Source organism: Barbatula barbatula (genome assembly GCF_947034865.1).
Source record: "Barbatula barbatula genome assembly, chromosome: 24".
NCBI lineage: Eukaryota > Metazoa > Chordata > Actinopteri > Cypriniformes > Nemacheilidae > Barbatula > Barbatula barbatula.
This window is the reverse complement of record NC_136787.1, coordinates 3,438,672-3,463,076: the sequence shown is the minus strand read 5'-3', so window position 1 is coordinate 3,463,076 and position 24,405 is coordinate 3,438,672. Positions and strand designations below refer to the sequence as shown.

General features: G+C 40.2%; 2 protein-coding genes across 2 annotated transcripts in view; both read left to right on the top strand.

The window, feature by feature from the left end:
* The first annotated feature begins 8,342 nt into the window (after positions 1-8,342).
* Positions 8,343-9,872, top strand: nfil3 (nuclear factor, interleukin 3 regulated). The gene is given in 4 exon segments (XM_079448947.1): positions 8,343-9,379; positions 9,382-9,554; positions 9,558-9,613; positions 9,615-9,872. Coding segments are annotated over 4 exon segments (1,314 nt in total). The 5' UTR covers positions 8,343-8,472; the 3' UTR covers positions 9,793-9,872.
* Positions 9,873-11,391: 1,519 nt separating this feature from the next.
* The window catches only part of auh (AU RNA binding protein/enoyl-CoA hydratase), a 37,775-nt gene continuing 24,761 nt past the window's right edge, over positions 11,392-24,405 (top strand). Inside the window, exons 1-5 of the mRNA XM_079448518.1 lie at positions 11,392-11,683; positions 12,030-12,097; positions 14,471-14,558; positions 17,836-17,922; positions 20,755-20,847. Coding sequence (XP_079304644.1) covers positions 11,464-11,683; positions 12,030-12,097; positions 14,471-14,558; positions 17,836-17,922; positions 20,755-20,847 — 556 coding nt within the window. The 5' untranslated portion in view covers positions 11,392-11,463. The remainder of the gene's footprint in view (positions 11,684-12,029; positions 12,098-14,470; positions 14,559-17,835; positions 17,923-20,754; positions 20,848-24,405) is intronic.

Below are 24,405 nucleotides of genomic sequence, written 5' to 3'. Positions count from 1 at the left end.
AGTTTCGGCTCCATGCGTCGCACGGCTAACAGCTTTAAAGTTAATATGTCTAAAGGAACTTGTTACACAACGCTTGTTGAATCTGGATGTATCAAGGATCTACAGAGTGCTCGACAGCCGTACCCTATGCCAGTCCCTCGTGCAAATGTCGGAACGCGACGCAAACGAGAATTTACGCCCGATGCGCAAAAAGACAGTAACTACTGGCTCAAACGGAACCGCAATAACGAAGCGGCGAAGAGATCCCGCCAGCGCAAGAGACTGGAGGAATATCAACTGGAGACACGTGCCTACGAGCTACAGTGCGAGAATGAAAAATTAAAAGTTGCGCTTTCTGTAGTTAACCATCATAACACAAGTATGAATAATCATACGAATGTTGGGTTTAAGTACCCAATGGGCATGTCAAACGACAGTTGTTCACTAAGTTTCCATGCCACCAGAACTCTGATACCATTGCATGGTCTGTTGCAGTGCCAATTTTCCGATCCGTGCGGACCCGTGTGTGCCCGAACGGGTCCTACTAATTCAGTGTACGGCGTGGTCTCGTACTCTGGGCTGGAAAACGCTGTCGATACCACAAAATTGTCGCGCATCCATTTATTGGATTGTCATCATCCAATAAGCAGCTACAGTGACGGAACGAACGCATGCACCCGTGGAGTTTATCCGAGCAACAGAAACTTCACTTATGTAAATGATGCATCCCAGACGTCTCACTACAGCAATCCAGTGGTCAGCCTGTCTAACAGTTGTTGTAGAGCTAGAACATCGTCGGAAATGACACTGGATTGCAGGCTGCAGCCCGTGGTGAACGGATCCATGCATGAAGTCACAGTAGAAACTAATGCATCAGGAGACACCTTTCAACAAAAGACCGGTGCAAAGTCAGTTCTCCTGCCACACAAACTACGCTACAAAGTTAATAAAGCAAGGTTTGTTAACAAGCATATCTCTTAAAAGGAATAGGCGCATTACAAATATATTAATGACACGTTCGTATGTTTAAATTGCATTCGTCCAGTTTAAATAAGTGGGACTCACTTTTGCTTTGTGAATCTTGTCATGATGCCTCCAAAATAAACGTTATTTTTCTGAAAATGTTAACGCTTTGTTTTCTTGGTTCGGACATGCATGGCTAGGTGAGGATATGTGATACAATGTGCAAAAACGTGATAATATAACCAATGCAGGTTGTTACTTTTGTGCTAATTGTCCCTGCTGGGAAAATTATTTGTGGTCTCTGTGGGCCTCTAATCTACCAACGTGTCTGGTTATTTTGATGGGATGTCATCTGGAGGATGTTAACCTATAGACCACTATTAAGTTCTACTGGAGTAAGGCACAAAAAATAAAGCTATTCTCTAATCATTGTAAGTGTATTCAGAATGGAAACCATCATAAGAGAGCAATGTTGCAGCGCATCGACAATTGGCGTCAGATAAAAAAACTGAAACATCAACATGGAGCTGGAAATCTGAAGGGTCTGGATCTTTTGTCAGATGTTCTCCAAACTTTTCAGGCATTATAGAGCGGTTATTAAAAAGAAGGTTGCAAAATGTATTGAATGATAGTAGGCTATGTTTAATTATGAGCAATGTGTATCAGAGAAAAACATTTATTTCATAATGGGATTTTCCGAATTAAAAAGTATTATTCTCTAATAAAAAGGTTCGATTTTGTACTTTTTTATTTTTCAAATAAAATATCTAAAGGCTTAATGATGTATATATTTTTTCACAGCCTTCTCTGGTCATATTTACCTAGAGGTTTAATAATTTTGAGCAACATATTGAATCATGAAACATTACTCTGGCAATTACAATTTCCACTGGATGGCGCACATTCACCTCTTATTTAATTTAGGTCATTGGTTTAGGTCATCACTTTGTGCAACTGCTTAAGTTACATCACATCAACACCAGTTATATCTTATCGACTACCAAACAATCATAAATTAAATTGTCGTTTGCAGCGCACATATTAAATAAGTAAACTAACGCTACTTTTAGTTAGTTCCTGAAAACATAATCGCGGGGTTAACTCGAAAATCTTAAATTAAATAAATTCAGAATTCTTCACTATAATTATAAATACGTTTAAATCGTTATGAAACTAATCGACATAGGCTACATACTAATCTGGTATAGGCTACATAGATATGCATGCAGGTCATTTCCATGTTTGTTGTCCACGATAGTATCTTAGATTGTCTTTAATCATTTACTATAAAGAACATGTTTCTAAATCTCCCGTTTTTTCTTTTTAACTTTTTATTTCGAGCTTACACAATTATTTAGCATGCAGAACATATAGCGGTGTGTATAAGTGACGTCATCTACTGCTTATGTGCGCCAGACTATTATCGAAGAGCCATTCATTGGCTCAAATCAGAAGATGCTGTATTTCTATTGGCTGGGAGACATGTCAGTCAACAAAAAGCTACCAATACGCTCCAGTAATGACCTACTAACACAGATCCATGAGACAGCATTCACTCCGACAGGAAAACGCACAGGAGGGATTTGATTTTGGTTAATAAAACTCTTCTGTTTTTTTATGCTTTTATGTCCACTCTTTATGTTGGACCTTCTAATCGACTGGTGTTTTTGAGGTAACCCTGTTTTCCTTTTATTCTGGGAGACATGCATATGAAGGACGGGGTTTGTTTAGGGTGTTTTAACCGGTTACTGCATTTGGGCCATAACAAATGAACGTACTTGCCAACTTTCACATGCTGTTTGTAAAATGCACACCACATTTATTTTTTCCTTAAAATACCAATCAATTAATTACACAATGTGAGCAAAATAATATTATTATTTAATTATCACACTCTCTTAAGGTTGTTTTTCACTACAACAGCGATGCTAAATATAATTATTTTTCCAGTCTACTAGTATTTTTAACCATAGGGCAAAAAAGGTGTGGAGAACGGGATGGCCCCGTAACTCAGTATTCATGTGGGTGTGTTTATGAAGCTCTGTGTAGGAACCGGTATCTACGGAATGTCTATCCTGTTTAATAAAGCTTGAAACATTTTAAAAACAATTGTATTAGTATTAAGTTATTTGCAATTTAGGTAACATTTACAATTAATTATTTATAAATATATATATATATACACACTACCTTTTAAATTATCAGTTTATCTGCTATTAGTTCCATACACGAGTGCTTTTATGCATTTGTGTAATCGTAACTGATATTTTTTATTGGAATTTATTTCTCACAAAACAACGAAAGCTGGGATACTTTCGAAACAGTAAAAAGACGCGAAAAAGCACCATATATTTCCATAGCTTCAACGTATTAAACGTAATATATATATATATATATATTTGATGACATTCCCTTGCGTTCGCTGTAGGCCTATTGATGAATTTATTTGGTCTCTGTTCAGCCACGTGTATTGATAATGATAGCTGGTTGCATTCCTTTGTTCCTGCGCTAGCGCTAGTCTGCGCCAGGACTGGAGCTTAACTTCGTGCCCGACCGACTGTATTTAAAATAAGTTCATAACACTTTAGTCAAACACGCTACTATTAATATGGACAACTTAACGGTTATGGCGGTAACAAGTATTTAGAAGTTATTAAAGTGAGCTTCACGTTGAAGGTCATTGGTCACCCGTGTTTCGGGTTTGCTGCTAAATATTAAGCCTACTTAACTGTTTTACTATGAAAAATGATTCCCATATTCTATTTAATTATGGTTACATTCTAAAAGCTCTAAATGTTTGAAAGCATGAGTTGCTGCATCACTTTGAAGGTGCCCTGACCCACAGGGTGATATAATAGAGCAAGGTGGAACTGCATAATTTGGAAATGGTGGTTTAATAACAAAATATGCCTGTTGGAAGGACGAAATGAGCTCATTCTCCAGGGCAGGGTCCAACCCAGAAAAAAAGGAACCACAAGCGATGCAAGCATGTTTAATGCTGGCTGAACGCTTGTACGTCACAGAACAGGTAGCACAATGGGAACACATCAATTCTGCCAATACTCCCTTACATCACAAAAAAGGTTTAGCCCGCATGAGATGTTTCTTCAGGCAGTTCGAAAACGGAATATATTGCAAACTGCAAAGGAAACTTTTTTGTCACATTTAGTCATCATGTGGCATACGAAAAAGCCCCCGGGCACTAAATCTATGAGGGCTTTTCCATCATTGTGCTGAAAACATAACGTGGAAACATAACTGCAACCTTGCTAAGAACAGTTACAGTTATGTCTCCACTTGAGCACAGCATGATTATAAACTGTCCTCAGCATAGAATTTTGTTGTCTAACCGTGCTGAATCGTGCTGATAGAATTAGACAACAAACACAAAGCAGTGTTAACTCAGAAGACTTAAAGTGTCTATAAAGTGCTAAATTAATAAAACATAAATATTGTGTAATTAAAGTTTATAAAACAAAAAAACGCTATTAAATATAAAGTTAGTTTAGATTTATGTAGTTTACTAAGATATTTAAAATATATTTTTTTCAAACTGACTTTGCAATGTATCAGCTTGTAGTGAGGTAGGCGGTACGAGAGCCGGGATTCGAGGCCCGCGCACCGGTCACTGGGGTCTCCTATCACGGAGGAGGTCGGGAGCATACGAGGACGAGCGACCGGACCGTCAGTGAGAGAGGCTTTTAGTTGTGGTTTGTGTGTGTCGCTGCCGGCTGACTATTTACGTTTTTATTTATTAATTAAAAGTTGGTTTATGTTCGCCTGTTCCCGCCTCCTTCCTTCCTTTTATTGAACTGGGTTACATTGGTCCCGAAACCCGGGAGGAAGGAGAGACATGTTGGAGAGCCCTCGCTGCCGAGGGTGATTGCGGTGCTGAGGAGTTCAGGCAGTGCAGACGAGGGATGTCCGCGAGTGGCTGCCCAAGGCGGTGGTGCTGGATCCAGTATTTGTACGGGCACGCTGCCGTGCTCCTGGGTCGTGGTGGGATGGCTGCCGTCCGAGAGGGAGTGGAGTCGCCACCGCCGTTTGCCATTGTCCGGAGCCTGATGCCGTCTGCCATGAAGGGGAGGAGCAGGGACCTTGCTGTCAGCTGCCTTCAACTGGAGGAGCCATCGCTGGCCGCCAGGAGGCGGAGGAGGATCGAGCCGTCCACCGAGCTTCCAGTACCATCGCATGGCCCCCCGAGGAAGAGCTTCTCGGCTGGCTGAGGACCGAGCGACTGTGTGTCGGGGACCGGACCAGGATTTTCTTTTTCCTCTCTTCCCTCTCGCCTGCGTCTCTCCTTGTGCTTCCATCTCCTTTTCTCTCGCTCGGCTGACTCTACCCCCAGGCGAGGGGGGTATGTGGTGAGCAGGGCAGGACGAGAGCCGTGAGCGAATGGCACGAGGCCGGTCATGTGAGTGGTAATGAGCGTCAGCTGTGCTTGCACCAGTCTCGCATCTCACGGAGGAGCTCCGGAAGCATAAGAGAGGAGCGACAACTGGAAAGTGCTTTGTTATGTTTGTTAACATTTAAAGTTCCTTTTATTGTTTGTTTAATTAAAGTTGTTGTACGTTCGCGGGTCCCGCCTCCTTCCTTCCTTTTATTGAACTCGTTACTCGGCTTTATTTTGAACAGTTGCTTATGTCCCATGAGCCAGTGCCATAAACAGTATGCCCCTGTTTCCATCTTCACTATGTACACTGGTTGCCTCGGCCCTGTGTTTATTATTCTTTATCCAGCGCTTAGTTTGTTACTGCCCTGCACTTGCTGTTCTATACTTGTTTATTCTGCTATGTGTATTGCTACCCTGCTCAGTGTAGTGGCCTAGCTTTCTTGCGAACTATGGTGGTATGGTATTCCCCAGAGTTCTGAGTGTTTTGATCGGATCCTGTAGCAAAATTTGGTATCCAATCATCTTTGAGCCTATGTTAATTGTGTGCTGTCAGTGGGAGTTGTGCAATGTGCTACTGCCAAGAGTTTTGTGGTGCACACTGTGTGTTAGCTCCACCAAAGTTGAGCTGTTTTTCACTGTACTCACGGAGTGATTGAGCACATTACCCACTGCTTCAGCGGAAGTGATGCAATTTGGCGAAACCCAAACTGGCAGCTGAGGGTGCTCCTAGTGGCTTACTATTGCTGGGAATTGTATGCGCATTGTTTTACCCATGCTTTGTGTGGTTTCTAGCCCAGGTGGTACAGGCTGATCTTGCCGCTCTCAAGGCGGGATTGTAAACACTCCCTATAGCGTAGTTACACAACGTTTAGAGACCGTTCTCTAAAGATTTATAATAGCGCTTTTTACAATTTTCATTGTTACAAAGCAGCTGTACAAGAAAACATTGACTATAAGCAAAACATATAAGGTTATGCAAACGTCTCAGTTTACTGTCGTAACCTTGCTTTCCTGAGAAGTGGGAACGAGACATTACGTAAGCTGCAGTGTTCACTACTCAGATCAGGAGTATGTCATCAGACGTGCACACATCAAATCAACATTAAATTAATTCATTGCATTTCGTGGCGCAAATATATCGTCTTCTGTTATACTTCTATTCTTTCTTGTTTTCGTTAAGAAGTGACTAATTGATCAGACCCATCACTACCGGCCAGGCACGAGGCCATATTGAGGCATGAGGCCCTGTGCGGTCGCATACTTCACACAGCCCTTGCGACAGCACTGATTATAGTACAATTAAATGGCCATTAAAGCCATTGCCGTTTACATATTTAATGTTAACATTCAACTTTCTGATCACCTTTCATAAACAAATAATTACAAAACACAAATAAGTCCTAATCCAATTTATTACCAAAATTAAATGACTTATTTATCCAAATTAAAAATGAAGAAATATGTAAAAGTGGTGTAGTTTTACGGACATGAAAAGAAAAGAACAGATGAGGAAGGGAAAGTAAACAAGAGCATGGTCAGATAACAATTGGATAACGTTCATGTTAAAACATGCTTAGCACATAAAAACACTACAGAAGACATTTTCTCAGGTTGTTTTTAAAACTACAATAGAATGCATATTAGAGAAACATGTCTACGTGAGAGACATCTACCAATAGAAATATAATACCAACAAAAATAATATTCCATTGACATAATCATTCTTCACAATGGTACGTGTGAATGGGCCTGTTATTGCTGAAATGAAACTGAGAAAATGCATCGCAAAATCACAAAGCTGCTCTATTCCTTTTAATTGTTTACTTTTATCAAAAGCATATAGCCCCTAACTTCAGTTGTTGTGCTTGTCATTACATCACATGGCTAATCTCTGGCCCACATTCCAGTACAGTGGGTGGCAGATATGCACCTCAAGCGTAAATTGCCACCCACCATTGAAAAGGAACAGAAGAAGAATTACGTCACACGATCACGTCAAAATGGCATACGACGGCCCGATCGCATTCATACTACACCCATTCAGGGAAAACAGTAGGCCTACATACTTACTGAAATTAAGCACCTACTCATTGAGTATGCGATTTCGGATTCAGACAATGTTTATCCAGAATGTTGCTAGTCGCAATTGCTTTTCTGAAGGAAAGCATCTGTAAACACTGCACTGTTTTTGTGCACATCTGTGTGCATGCATGCACGCGATGTGTGGGTCTGATTGAGTGACAGATGCATGCTTTGCAGAATCAGATCCAGTAATAACGCTGCAAAACAACATTAGAGATCGTTGTGTTATTATGCAAACTAGTCTAAAAAGATCTCTCCTGACCACGCACTTTATATTTCTAAACAGACGAGGCACTTATACGTAACGTTAATGAATGGGAAATGTGCATCCCTTCGTGGTCACGTTCAGGGCCTGGGGTTGTACCTCTAGACTACAGCCGCTCACAATCAAGTGCAGTGAGTCCATTCACTATCACGTTCTAATTAAAGGACATGATTAGATGCTAAGGATGCTATCAACTCGACAAATTTCCCTCATTCTTATACATCAATGACAGAGAGCTTTCGGTTAATGTTAGTAAACTATCCCTTTAAAGCTATATTTTTTATTTTTAAACTTGTCATGCTGAAATATGCAACTAATTTGGTAAGTAAGTGACTTTAGAATTTGTACCAAATTATACAGTTTCATTAAATGCATTTATTTTGATATGAATGGTTTCTGTTGATAAGGCTACTTGCAATCTGTTCATGATTATATGGTTAATTTATTTATGTGAATAAAAAGTTGAACTAATGATTGAAAATAACATACCCTCAAATATTCCATTCACATTCTTGTGCTATCCACTGACTCTTTTTTCCCCCTTGTTATCAAAATGATGCCAACATTTTATATAAATGTTTTCTTTTAAAGTATTTACCTATGTGTAGGTAAATGTGTTACATTTTGATGATGTGTCTAAGTGTGATCTGTTTTTATTTTAACAGATCCAGACAAATTTCCTGTCATTCTCTGGAACTATATTCATAGAAGGTGAAGGTGAAACCACACTTGGTTTACAGTGAGATGTACTGTATACCTGTAACAAGTGTCTACTTATGAGCTGAGACAAATGACAACATTGTGTAATATGCAGGCCATTAAGCAGGAGCCTTCATGTATTGGGCCCTACACAGGAGAGGATACCCTGGTGCTGGCTTTGGCTTTGCAAAGGGCAGACAGGGACCTGATTACTCACAAGCTGTCTACTCTGCCATTTAAGACCAAGTCTACTACCTGTCGCAGAAAACGCGAGTTCATACCAGATGAGAAAAAAGATTACCTGTACTGGGAGAGAAGGCGCAAAAACAATGAAGCAGCTAAGCGCTCCAGAGAAAGGCGCAGGCTCAATGACATGGTGTTGGAGAACAAGCTTGTAGCCCTTGGGGAAGAGAATGCATCCCTGAAAGCTGAGTTGATGTCTCTTAAACTCAGGTTTGGCTTGGTGAGCTCAGCAGCTTATGCCCAGGAAGTACAAAACATTTCCAGTTCCACTGCTGCACTCTTCCAGAACTACTCAAGAGAAATAGAACCAGCAAGTCTGAACAGCAGCTGTATATCGGTCATCAAGCACTCACTTCACAGCGCTTTATCTGATGGATCTGACTCAATGCTGACTCATGAAAGCCCACTTATGAATATTTCTAGATTCCCTGATAACATTAAACAGGAACGAATAGAAACCTGCAACTATGCCAAAGACAGGACCAGTCCATATGAACTATATAGAAACTACCTTAGTAGTCCTTTCCCTGAGAGCTTGTCCCAGCCATCTCCATTCTTGCAAATCCCCAGATCGTCTTGCAATTCACCACGAATCTCTGATGGTGACGATGGGGCCACAAGCAAGTCATCAGACGGGGAAGATGAACAACAGGTCCCAAAAGACCCATTTCCTTTTAAGGCTGTGTCAAAGAGTGTGATAGTTTCAACCCTCAAAGTGCCGGATGCCAGTGCTTCAGCTTTGCCTCACAAATTGAGGCAATCCAGATTAAAGTAGAGGCTATGGATCACGATTATGAATCGTCCAGAACATTCTCCTCTCCCATTGACATGTCTGCCAGTGGATGCTATAAAATGGGTCAGTACTCTACACCTGAGTACATGCAGTCATCTCTAAGCCTTTTGTCTCTGCAGGCATCCAGTGTTCAGGACTGAAACCAGCAGCCTCTGGAATGGGACAAAGATCACCATGAGGCACCAGCTGACTGCATGCACTGGTAAAACTAACTCCTTTGCTAATACTGAATCTGAGAACTTATACTTGAAACAAGACATTTCTGATCTGTCAGCAGAAGTGGCCTCTTTAAAAAGACTAATCACAAATCGGCAGGGGTCTGTTTTTGAGTCTACGAAAAGCAACACTACTGAACTAAAGTCATTATCAAAATGATGTATCTCAAACTAAGTTTCTTCTATTTGCACAATTACTGTTTTACACTGTGTTCATGCACTGTGTGGTTCTCATGGTGTAAAAATCCTGCACTTCATTGAGAAGAATGGTGTTTTGTGCACTTACTGTTGTAGTTTGGTGTGTTCTCTTGATGACTCCATTTGTAGCTCAGAAGACCAAAATCGGGTTACTGTTAATGAAAAATGAATGTCATATTCTTAAAATGTATGGTATCATGTTCTTTTTTTGGTTTACAATAAACTTGAGCACTGAAATGTTCTTGTCTTTGTCCCCTCACATCCCAACCCTATCACAATCTTCTCAAAGCAAGAATGTTTACTTGTTAATACTTAAATATTTATTATCCACATAAAATATTTTCTGTATGTATGTAATTTTAGTTTCAGTTGAAGTACCTATAATGCACCATAATATAGTGTTTATGTCAACACTACTAATGGGAGTATACAAATCCATTAAATAAATTGACAAGTGTACAAATGTAAAGTTTGCTAAAAAACTTGATGATCTTTGCCAAATCTGGTTTTCAGAAAAAATTCTCTGTAAGGAGAAAACAGTCTCTGATGGAAGACAGTTATTTTAAAAAGTGCTGCCAATTAAATAGCATATGTCCGACCAACCATTAAACCTGACTTTAACGCACACATTGACCCTCTTTTTCCCATTATGACTGTAGTATTCATATTGGTCATTCATTTTATTCATACTGTACAAACTCTGTACTAATGTATATTTCTAAAATTCAGACAAATTCTTAGAATAACTAGTTGACCTATATATTAATATTCTGTCATTATTTAATCACCCTTGTGTCATGTCACTTTCTTTCATCTGCAGAATACAAAAGAAGATATGTTGAAGAACGTTGGTTACCCAATACCATTGGCAAGCACTTACCTCCATTCTGACACAAAACCACGGAGTCATTTGTGAATTATAAAATGTACTTCTTTGAAATGAAGACTTCCGTTTCATTAGCCTGTAGGTTAGAAAGGATGTATAGGTAGCACGTACAGTACATGTAACATGATTACAAATTAATGATAAATATTTAGCACACCGGTTCATCCAATTTAAGAAATGTTATTGAAATGGACAGTCCTCCAGAACAAGGGGTCGGTGCTATAGTAACCCAACATTGGTTTACCTGTTGGGACAATTTTGACCCAACTGTTTTTAGTAAGTATCAATCGTCATCAAAATTCAGTATCTGTTATATATATAAATAAATGTCCCGAAAATTATTGGTCTACATACCCTGTAACTAAATTAGAAGGCATGTGCTGGGTAATATGTAGGCTACTATTTTGGGTTCCGTGTATTTAGAGTTACTTTACCATTATTTTTTTATCGAAATAAAAATATAGTTAATAAATAAAGAGAAAATTGCGTTGTTTTTATTGCTCCTTTTGCCAGGTTAATTTTAAACGGACACATTAAAATATACAACTAACTATTTCCCTCTTGAGTTTACACATCGACAGCTTTAATCTTCGAGGGGAGTAGGGTATAGGGATGATCACTTCGGAGAGGAACTTAGGTCGTCCTCTCAACGCGGAAGAGAAATCCCGCAGTCGCGTATGGTCATATGACCCGAGACAACGTCACTCGCAGTTCAGAGTTGAAAGTCAAGGTATTACGAGTGGCAACATGGCGGCATTAACGAGATACAGAGCGTTCTTTCAGTTTCTCAGACCCCAGATGAACATTATGGACAGCGGGAGCATATCTCAAGATGTTTTGCATTCATTGCTGTACAACAGGGCGCAGTGTGGGCGTCTTGCCTTTTCTGGAGAGACACGAAAATACAGTTCTGACGTTAAGTCTGGAGATGACCTGATCGTTAAATACTTGGACGGTGACGATTCAGGTAGATCGGATACAATTGATTATAGAGTTTAAGCATACGATTCTTGCAAGTTTTGCGTATAATCTTGGCCAAGTCTAAATGTGCAATATAAAAAAGACCTACTAGTTCTCCTTGCAGCGTCCCATAACAGTTCGGGGCCACTATAAGACAGTGATAAACGTTTGACACGCCCCCCCCCCCTTGTATTATTTGTTCACTAACTTTAACTAAATTACAAACCTTTTAAAATCAACTCTAGAGAAGATGTAAACTGGTTGTCTCCTGACAACTATAACAATATGCACTAAAAGTCTGTCATGTGAGTGCAAAATTGTCCTAAGCTTTATAAACATTCTTGTGTTTTAAGGGATTGTTGTTTTTGGGATCAATCGCCCTAAAGCCAAAAATGCGATCAGCAAAAGTCTTGTTAAGATGGTAAGTATACAAATTTCGTTCTTTTTGGTATTTTTTAAATCAAGGCACTGTATTCTTGACATTTGATGGCATCATTGTACTATGTGAAGAAAGACCACCGCAAGCACTGTCCTGTAAAAGAATGGACCCAAATTCAGGGCCCAGGAGAATGGTACAGCTGCAGCCTGGATATCTCCAAATGGGGCGGCAAAATTATGTGTAGCTTCCTGCCATTGGTGGTGATAGATCTGAAAGATTCTACTATTTTGGCATTGATCCAAAATGATACCTCGGTGTTATCCTTCTTTTTCATAGGCCAAAACTGATAGATCTAACTATCCTGCATAGGGATGCTCATTTCGGTTAATTTCCCTAACCGAGAACCGAGTTAATGAACTGTTAACTGATCAGATTTAAATATTAAATTGGAAGACTGTGTCCTCCAGAGGTCGTGTTTGTCGGCCGCATACACCTTCACATGCGACATCCGGAGTACCCAGGCATCGAAATGAGAGACAGCCACAGTTGACAAGGGTTTGTGTCATAACAAATAGATCAACAACAGCACCTGCATTCACTTATCACATTTTCACGAACCGTTTTGGATATATGGAGAAAAGCAAAAATAAATATAAATCCAAAGCCTATAAAAATAAAAATAAACAAGCAAGAAAATAATTAAATTAACAAATAATGAAAAAACTAATTCACAGAAGAACCGGCAAAGTTTATTTCCGTCAGAGAGTTTTTTTAATCAAATAAAAATGGCAGGCCTTCCTCAAAAGCACCAGGTAGCACGTTTCATTTGCTTTACAACAGCCAGGATTAATATCCAAAGAGGACACTTGGCCACATAAATGTATCTTAGCTTAACAGATTTGAATCCGATCTGCTATGCCCGTGCAAAATACAAACATTGTTTATTACTTATTTATATTTCACATTCATATTTTTACGTCACGCCTAAAAGAAGGCAGGGAAACCACGAGTTGCGCCGTTTCCTGCTCCTTTCCAAAGTGCAGGGGACCCATGAAGTAAGTTTATGTAAAGGATATTAATCGCTACCACCGAAATTCCCTTGCAGTAGCATTGAGCGTGATTGTCACACGTCTACATGTACGACAACAAACTTGAGCTTGAGCAAGGCTGCCTGCGACACACTCCGTTTGGAGGAGTAAAGCCCTGGCAAATGTGACCTCAACAACCAGAGCAATTACATTTGTCCTGTTTTGTCAAGTGGTTTGCGGGATCGGTCTCAATAAAGTTTCGGATGGCATTTACACCTGGTCGCACACATTTTTCTTTCACCATATAGAAAACAAAAAACAGATTTGATTGAATTACTAATATTATTTTACTTAAAAACATAAACATACCTTTTTAAATAGTTTTCACTGATAGTATTAATGGGTGAACATTTTAACTATCCGTTAATGGTTAAACAGTCAATATGAACATCCCAAATCCTGCAAACACTTCGATGTCTACCATCAGAGATGAAGAGGGAAGAACAACAGCTAGGAGACGAAGTGATGATAAAATAAAATGAGCAAAGTTTATTCAGGAATAAAATCATAGTTGTTTTTAGAAGCCCATTCGTACTCCATCTAGAACTCCGTCTCCCGTTCCACCGCTCATTCTAACTAATCTAATCTAGAGTTCCATCACTCACTCTAATTTCGTCTGACCAGAAACACATTGAGATGAAACTCGTTATCACTCGCGTCACCGGCCTCGCACCGTTCCCTCACGGCTCTCTTTACGCCCTGCTCGCCGAGAAATTACTGCTTCAAATCATTGTCTTGTGACATCATTAAGAACCTTCAGAATCAGAATCAGTGAAGACAATACAAATGTAGCATCCAATGTTTTTTTAATATAACTAGGGAGACTAATAAAGAATAACAAGGATAAGAATAAAATAAATAAAATACAACACAAAATTAAGTCTGTACCCTCAAGTCAGAATTAGTTTTATCTTTAGAAAATACATAGACACAGGTTGCTTTTAAGAAATTCAGATCTTATCAGTGGACAGGCACTAGCACAGCACATTAAAGTAATGGCAGTTCAAGTAAGCAGTCAATAAAACATATTGTTTGTTTTGGTTGTAATGAAAAAAGTAGTTGTAAAATTTATATTATTATTAAGGATTTTTTAAGCACTTCATGCGGCACTGCAGAGCATATAATGTCGCTGTATGAAATCAAAGTACCGGGAGTGGAAGCATCACCCCCTTTTGGAGTCGCCCTGTTTTGGAGATCCCTGCTTTGCAGTTATACCTAATTAGGACCATGTGTCCGCTCCCTGTCTTTGCTCTCAAAAGGGCACCAATATAACAGAGTTTTATTGACCATAAGGAATTGGTGTCAATTTTATGTTTTTTTTTGCTAGATGTCTGAAGCTGTTGAGTCTGTGAAGAAGAACAGCAAAGTGCGTACTGTTATCTTATGCAGTATTGTTCCTGGAATATTCTGTGCAGGTATTAAGTCATTGTGTGTAAACATAAATAAAATTATATTGAACTTTTTATGTCAACCACTTTGTTTGCCCTCACTATTGTGAGGATCAGGACATTAACGTTAGAAAAAAATACAAGAAACAAAACATTTCAAACTAAATTTTAATGTTGAACAAACATCTTTGAGACACAATTGTGGTCAACAGTTTACATTCACTGTGCTGAATCTGGAAAATGTAGCTAAAATAAGAGTATTGAAAACGTACTCGGTTACTTGCATAACATCGGTTCCCTGAGATACGGGAACGTGTACTGCATAGCAGGACGCTATGGGAAAACTCCTTTTTCTCTGATGACTGAAGCTTTTATTCCTATAACGCAGTGAAACTGCACGGCCATTGGTTTGTGAAAAGTTAAACTTTAAACCAATGGAACAGAGAGGACCCAAGCCTGTGAGGCCAGGACATCCAGACTATAGAATATGATAAATGTGGACGGCGAAGCCAAACAGGCCGTCGCAATAATCTCCACTATAGACACACCGCTAGGCCAAGCGCAGGACGAGGCAATACCTCTGAAAGAGTGCTTTCTAACTCCCATGGGGCATAGAAGGCCCAAGGAAGATTATGCTAGCGTCATAGCCTCTGCTTCGGGACCGGGGACCCTCTGTTGCGGTCACTGAAGCAAACTAAAACTGTTCCTACCGCCTGAAGGGTGCAGATCGCTAGATGTAAACCTTCAGTGCTCTGACGGGCCAGAGCAGTTTTAGCTCCGGGTCCTGCTACCTAACGGGGTAGAAGAGAGCACCTTCGGTACGTAATCATGTCTCGGTTTGAGGACCACCCTAGAGTCGTCAGGCCCAAATTCAAGACAGGCAGGCTCACCATGATGTTGCCTGTATATCACACATGCGTTTTTAATCATCAGGGAAATAACGTCCACAGACCGCCGAGGGGATAGTAGAGGGGCGAGGAGGGCAGAGCCGCCTGGACCCCTTTAAGAAACAAACAACGAGGTTGTCTATAGAGGCGTGGGAAGTTGAATTGGCTGCCACATAGACCTTGAGCGTGGAAGGGGAACGACCCTTTTTCAACAGCTTGTGCAGGAAGGACAGTATCAATGATACATTCCAAGATTCCGGGTCAGTGCTGCACACCAGACGGAAAAGATAGGCATGTCCAGCTCCTCCACAGCCTTAGTGAGTACCCGAAAGAGCTCGCCGTCTACACCTGGCTTGGCCTCGCTGTGCTCTGTAGATAGCAGAGGGGAAGGGTAAAATGATGAGCCTGACAGCTCCTCCGTGTCTGAAACCGCTAACGAAATGCTGTCGTTTTCCCCGAATTCGCTTCCACCAAAGGAGACCATATCCCTGGCAGCGTCCAAGGGATGTTGGTCAGGCTGGGAGAAGTGAACCAGAGTGTCATCGCTCTGTGGAGAAGGCGGGGCACGCATAGAGCGTAAGCCTGTTCTTATCCGAGCGCTTAGATCCTTAACCCCACTGCTTTTTTCTCTCAACCTGTTGCGAGGAAGAAAGCAGGAGGGCATGAGGAGAATCCGCTCTCTGAAAAAGAAAGCAATCCGCTAGCTCAGAGAGGAGATACTCATGCTCTCACAATGAGAACATTCCATCTCTTTGAGTGCGTCTTCGGCGTAGGAAACCCACAGGGACGAGACACACTCACCGTGGCTATCAGCAGCTTGCAGGAACCCCAGCACGAGTGACAGGTATGGTGCAGCATTTGCAACAAAATAATTTGCTCTTCTAGAGTCACCGGATGGCTGCAGGGAAAGACCGGCGCTGCTGAATAGCGAAGCTTAGCTGGAGGTTGAATCCACTGCAGATGCTTTTCTATGGCGAAACAGTTAGTCTCGAGTAGCGAAGGTAGAGTTGTCACTGAAGGAGAAGAGATCTGAGGACACTGCGGCAATGAGTCTGCTTATATAGACAGATGCCCCGCTCCATCACCATATGCCCGTGCAGCTTTTGTTGCCATTGTTTTTTCCAAAAGGAGTGTTCCCATAGTCTCCTGCTACGCAGTACAAGTGAAGTGTCGATAGGGAATCAAGGTTGGCTTTTATTTTCGCACTGCCCTAAAAAAGTTGTTTCACATAACAGATGTGACTAGGGAAGTAACTAAGTTAAGTGTATTGCTCCAGCTCTCTACAGCCATGCCAGTTTTCTTTGGGAAATTAATTATCCACCCTTGAAGGGTTAGTTCAGGGTAAGAATGAAAATACTGTCATAAATTATTCATCCTCAAGTTGTTTCACAACCTTAAGACCACCGTCTTCGGAACACAAATAAAAAAATTATTGTGTTAAAAATATCCGAAATGTAATTATTTATTTTAGAACAGTAAATTTAAATGTAGACACCCACTTCTTTCTGCTATATTATTAAATCATGTATGTATAAATAACATTTTATTATATTGGGATGGGCGATGAAATTATAAAGATATGTAGACATGAAGGTTTGTACATTACAACCCATGTGCAGACACTGGATCATAAACTTTTTTTTCTTACAGCGTGCAAGCATTTGTTTACAAATTGCAAACTGCAAGTTTGGATGTGGGAGACACATTTGTATCCACTATTTAGAGCCCCCAGTGAAATCAATATGAAAGTTTTTTTAAATTAGCCTAAAGGCAAATGCCACAAAGCATAATAAAAAAAATGCTGCTGGTTTGTTAAAAACGTGGCGCCCAATGAGATTGGTGCTTTTGTTCACTTGCCTGGAGCTACTGAAGTTACAGTAAAACACGACTTTGTGGCGCTCAAGCACAAAACAAAAGCACAAAAGTCTTGCCAAGGACACATTGATGAAGAGGACGCAAGATTAATTCTTCTTCTGTGTGACAAGTGAATGTCAGAAGCATAACACAACTTTGTGTACCGGGGTATTTCTGTTTGTCATGAAGTGCCATCTATGTCAGGGAGTGCATTTGTACATTCACTCTACTCGTCGCCAGTGAAAACCGTTTGGGTATGAACACCATGAACATCTCGAAAAACTTTGGCAAGAAGCGCGTGCGATTATCGTCCCGGTATATCTTTAAGTCTTTAAAGACATCAATAAACTGATATGCTCCTACATGCTACGTCTAGAAATTCCATGACATGCTACACTTCAACCTCTCGTCTACATGGTGAATGGCGCATAATTCACTAGATGGGGGATAATTTACTTACCCCTATTCCATATCACATTCTTCTTCTGAAGAGATATTTACATTTCAGATCTTCTGCAAAGGCATAAACTCACTCAGCTGTCAACATGTGTTTGTTTAAACAGGTGCAGATTTAAAAGAAAGAGCAAAGATGCACCAGAGTGAAGTAGGACCATTTGTTGCTAAAGCAAGGACCCTAATATCAGAGCTTGGTAGGTAAACCATTACAGCAAAACATATTTGTTTAAATAAATATCATATTGAAGCTTTAATATTGTCAAATCTTTAACCAGACAGCTACTAAGGTAGTGCCTATAAAAGTAGTCATCCCCATTTATTTAATAGCATTTTGTAATGTTACATTTGTCACATCAATCTACAAACACTATAATGATGAAACAGATCTTTGACAACTTTTCATTTTTTATAGGAAATAAGTACATTGCGCAAGCATTAACATATTGATTGGTTAAAACACATTTACAGCCTCAAGTCTTTCTGGGTATGATGGGACAAGCTTTAGACATCTTTTGGCAATTCTTCTCCTCTCAAACTCTGCCAGGTTGGATTGGGACCATCATTAGACAGACCTTTTCAGATTTCTACAGAGATATTCAAAAGGGTCAAGCCCAGGCTCTGTCTAGGCCACACAAGGACATTGAAGGAGTACCACTAGTCATACTTGATCTAATAGCAGCTGAAATTTTGTAGTGAAGTCGCCGCGTCCTTCTTTATCCAGCTCTATCATCTCAGCTTTTGTCAGGTCTGGGCATGGCATGGACTGCGTCCTGCCCGCTCGGGTAACCTCCGGTAACCAAGTGCGATGTCTGAAAACCGGGGAAGACTGTTCCAAAGTTTAGGCGCTAGATAGGAAAAGGATCTACCACCTGCATCTGATTTTTAAATTCTAGGTATTACCAACTGACCAGACGCCTGAGAGCGGTAGTGCACGTGAAGGACTGTAATCAAAGAGAAATTCACCCAAGTAGTGAGGAGCTAAACCATGTAGGGCTTTATAGGCAATAAGCAAGATTTTAAAGTTAATGCAATGCTTTATGAGTAACCAGTGCAAGGTTGACAGAATTGGGATAATATGCTCATACTTTTTTGTACGTGTAAAAACCCAAGCTGCCGCATTTTGGACCAGTTGGAGTTTACCTAACCACCTAATAGTGCATTACAGTAATCTAGACTTGATGTCATAAAGGCATGAATAAGCTTCTCTGCATCTGATGGTGACAGCATATGACGTAGTTTAGATATCTTTTCAAGATGGAAAAACAAAATTTTACAGTTGTTGGCGACATGGTTCTGAAATGACAGAGTACTAGCGAATAAAACGCCAAGATTCTTTGCTTCTACGAGGGTTTTATGAAACATCGTCAAGCAGTATTCTTGGTTGTTACGTAGGGCGGTTTTCAGTCCAATAAGTAACACTTGTGTTTTGTCTGAGTTCAGTAATAAAACATTTTTACTCATCCAGTTTTTTAAATCAACTATGCATTACACTTTTCGATGGGATTACTGTGTTTCATGAGAAGCACACATGTAAGATAAAGAGGAGAGCTACACAGGTCAAATATTAAACCGACTATAAATACCTATATGCAATATTAAGTAAACTTCAAAAACAACACAAATAGACACACACACAGACGCATAGACACAACCACAGTGGTTATCACTGAGAAACATTTGTACACATTTGTATCGGAGTATGTGCAAACTCTGGAATCGAACCCATGGCTTGGTGCTGCTAGCTCCATGCTCTTACCACTGAGCCACAGGAAAGCTGTTGCGCTACATGAAAGCAGTAGTAAGGACAGCTGTGTAAATGAGGCTCAATAAATTGCTGACACAGGAGAATTACTTAGTCAAGCCTTTTGTGGCGACCACATACTCACCATTGTCAACAACATCTGCAGTTCCAGTGGCCACGCACAACATCAGAGTGCAGGTAGCGAGAGTTAGGGCAGCCTACCTAGTGAGCCGGTACTGTCAATGGAGAGAGGCAAGGGATAATAGGAGAGATTAGGAGAGCAAAAGTAGGGTCAGGATTTTTCTTTTTTTGGAGCGAATTAATTAATACGCATCAGACTTGGTGTTCAAGGTTTCTGTGCGTGCCGAATTTTTAGGATAAAGAATACGAAAAACATATACGAACTGCTACGAGTAACTGCTATAGAACGTTAACATAAGGCAGCAACATAACAAATTCTGAAAAAATGAACAGGGATGAATACTTTTTATAGGCACTGTTTATTATACACATCAGTAAATGTTTTGTTACGACTGTGTAATTGTAAAATGTAAATATTGATGATTTGCACAAGGGCTCTTTTTGAAGTGTATTAATAACTGTGATTGATAAGAATTAGCATATTTACAAGAAATAAATTCAGAATTCTGATTAAAATTAAAATTTGTTACAAGGTTTAATATATTCTCTCTATATATTGCGGCTGATAAAGAGAACATTCAAAATTAGATTGTCAATTCTAGATGTATTTGCCCATTCCAGTCCAGTGTCGTATTTCAATAAAATCAGGAGTGACATCTGCGGCTGTATATTTGCATTTCATTTACATTTATACATTTAGCAGATGCTTTTATCCAAAGCGATTTACATTGAATTATACTATACATTTGTACCAGATTACTTGCCATGCTCGAACCACTGAGCTACAGGAATATATGTGGTTATCAAGTATTATGTCTAAATATATATGAGCACAGGGACTTGTAATTATTAATGGTCTCATATTCTTTCTGTTGTTGTTTTTGATATTCATCAAAAATGTTTTGTTGTAATGTCGTGTTGTCCATTTTCATTCAATTTGCCTTTTTCATTGTCCAGTTGTCCATTTCATTCAATTCACCTTTATTTGCTATCTTTACATTGTATGTACTTTTTAACATTTACTGTATACTGTGTAAATAGCATTATATTGACCAATATTCACACTGCTCTCTAGTTATTGCTCTTAGCCAAACAAAATTTGCTCTGAAGGTTAATAGACGATTTTTAATGACACGCTTTTTAGGTAATCTACCCATGCCAACAATTGCAGCCATTGATGGGGCAGCTCTTGGAGGAGGTCTTGAGATGGCACTTGCCTGTGACATCAGAGTTGCAGGTAGGATTAATGCTTAAACTAATCCTCAAATAATATTGTAGGTTTATTGTGAAATATATTTGATACATTTGGATACAATTATTATGGTGTCAGTTAGCAGATGTCTTTCATGCATTTTATATTCAGACTGCCAGATTTATATAAGAAAGTTTGCATGATAATTTATTCTAAGAATAAAACTTCACACCATATGTTTTCACACAAGGCATCCTCATTTCAATAGTGGCTATTTTGGGGCCTTTAATTGGAAAAGTTGCACAGTGACTCAAAGTTGCAGTACAATGTAATTAATGCCTCAAGTAAGTTGAAAAATACATTCGTTTTGTTCTTTTCCAATCAATTCAAGTTCACGTAATATGAAATATTCAGTATTCCCTGCAAGCATTTCCTGTCATGTGTAAATAAAGGCATAAAAGAGACAGCTGACATTGTGTTACATGCTGTCATTAGTAGGGGTGTGGGATATATATTGTGTGTGATATCTCAAATAAGCTGTTTGTAAGATGTTTACTGTACTAAATCAATAAAATAATATAATATATTTTGAGGTATTTAGGAAACATGTTCAAATGCACATTTGTTTGAAATAAAATGCTGTGGCCAGTTATTCTACTTTGAAATGCACGTTCTGTTTCAGATTATCTGTTTTTGTTATGGTCCAGTTCACCCAAAAGTGTATTTCATATTAGCGTCTTGTGTAGTGAATCTATCGTTATTTGCCATAAATTGAACGTCAATTATACAATTATTTTCTACAGCTTCTGCCAAACATCCTGATCGCACTTCTTGTCGTATAAATGACATATTTTAAAACTGAGTCTTAATAAGGCTGAGTTAATAAACATCTTTGCCATAAATTGATTTTATATTCGTAATTGTACCATCATATGCAACACCAGTTTTTCATTTGGACTTTTCTACATCAACTGCATGATTCGATAGCAAACTTTTATTTGTTATTTTACTGTTGCTTCCGTTTGGGACTCTTACTATTCTGTCAGACATGCGCACATAAACAAAACGTTTACATGCAGTGCAAAATCGGAGTGATGGGCAAAAAACTACATCTGCCGAGTAGGTTTTGCTTAAGCCTTCCCCGATAAAAGAAAACCGGTTTACACGTTCACATGATCTTACTTGTTATCTGTTTACTAAGCATAATCGGATAGTGCTTGTTTGTGTGTGACATTAATCAATGGCGCACCGCATTAAATCCATATAACACGATGAGGACGTTATGTCATCTGGCTGTTCTGCGTGTCCGAGCGAATAAGGTGCACAGTTTAACACTATGCACGGATCGGAATAAGATACATTATTTGCTAATTTAAAAGTTTGACAATGACAATTAGAACACATTGCAGGACACAGGCCATGCTAACAATGTATTAATTTGAAAAAACAGTGACTGCTGTGAAAGGTCAGGTAACATCCAGGGAAAAACCTGGTGACAGCCTGGAGAGACAGCCTGGAAAATACCCCACCGGGGCAGACATAGGCTAGCTACCCATGTCGGCATGATCGGTTACTAAAAAACGTAATGGGTCCACCCATCTATGGCAACGAAAAACAAAAAGGAAGAATACCCCCTGTAGAGCTGTAGTGCAAGATGAACTTAATGAGGGGCCTCGCATTTACTAATACTTTACAAGAAGTAGCGCAAATCAGTCAGGTGAAGGCCAGTGGCAGGCCAAGCAGCAAAGCCCACAGGGTATCAGAATCCCAAATGAAGCCCAACCAGGCATAAACTTTCCAGCAATCAGCAACCCGGAGACTACAGCAAGCAGTAGAAAGGAAAATGGATGGAAGAAGACCTCAGATACTTTGGCCTAAATCCTGCAACAGAGAATGGGCAACCATTTACTCAGATCGCTCCAGCTTTTAGCAGGCCAAAAAGAAGAAAACTCGAGAAGATAGGGGAGATCATCTACTCCTATGGGTGAAAGAAATTGACAGACTTGTAAGAGAAAGGAGTGGCCTGAGGAAATAGTGGAAGAAGGCCACAGGAAAAGAAGGGAGGGCCTAGAGGCACCACAATGCGATATTATAAGTCATTTGGCCTCACTGTGAAGAGCAGAGAGCTTTCGAAAGCAACCTAAGAAAAATGAGAACCTGGAGAAATTGGTGAGCCAGAACAAGGTTAGAGATGACGTTCAAAGAATCCTGTGATCCTTGTGTAAGAGATGCTGCTCCAACATCGCAACAGGGAGGAAATGGAAACCAACAACAACGGTAGGAGATGCAAAGGCAGCCCTCAGACATAAGGACATTGTGGGACAAGTTCAACATGGCAGAGGGTGAAATGGTTTGGCATCAACCACACCCACATGGCGAAAAGCGACACAAAAGGAACAGCGTCACTTGGTAGTTGAGGAGGTTCGGCGTCAAGAAGCAATTAGATGCGCCAGAGCGGTCTCTCAAGCCCAGCAAGGCTCTTGGCATTGAATGCCGCAAAATTACTTGGAGTGAACTGTGGAGTATGGAAACAAACAGGCTAAGTTTTATCATAGGAGCTACATACAGTATGATGTGTTGTCCTCACCAACACATCTGCATGTTTGGTGTGGAAAGGATCCAGCCCAAGTACTAAAGTGATTGGCTGTAGCAGCAGAGACCAAGAGAGTGCCAGCAAATGCCATCCCTTAACTTGCTTAAAATGCAACCGTTTTTTCGGTAGGGACTGCAAACGCGGGCCCAGCCCTTATCCCCAGATTCAGGTCTGCTGAGTTTAGCCAGGGATTCGGAAATACAAGTTTATTTAAACCACAGACTTAATTTCCCCTTCGAAATCGCAGCTACCAACCTGCGGCAGGACATGGTTCTGTGGTCCAGCTTCAGTAGGACAGTCCTCATAGTTGAGTTGACTGTACCTTGGAAACAGGCCATTAACAAAGCATTTGAAAGAATAATCTCCGTTATGCCAATTTGGCAGCGTAGGCTGCAGATTGGGGATGGATAGCGAAAGTGTTCCCGGTGGAGGTGGGCTGCCGGGGCTTTGTTTCCAATTCCACTGCAAGGCTATTTAAGGAAGCGGTATTACAGGACAGGCTGAATGGACGTTAGTCAAATAATTTTCCACTGTTAATGAGAGAACCAGCCACTGGCTGTGGTTGAAACAGAAGGACACAATGTCGGCTGCCAAATGACCATGGAATAAAATGGTGTTAAGTCATATGGAACCAAGGTTCTGATGGCTGCTTCACATCATTCCTAGTGGGCAGGAGCTTTACTGCGAACTACGGACCCAAGCCCCGTCCTGCCCCCATATGTCATCGTCCACCACCATGGTCAAGACCAAATAGGTTTCAATGGATGTCAGGGACAAGATTGTAGACCTGCACAAACCTTGAATGGGCTACAGACAGAAGCTTGGTGAGAAGGAGACAACTGTTGGTGCAATTATTTGGAAATAGAAGAAATACAAAATAACAATCAAAGTGAGAAGGTCGTCTTTACGGTCCAAATGCAGATGGCTTTAAAGGTAACAATTTTACCTTCAAAGCATGTAACAGTCGCCATGACTTCCAAAAACACTTTTCTCAGAATTTTTGCCAAAAC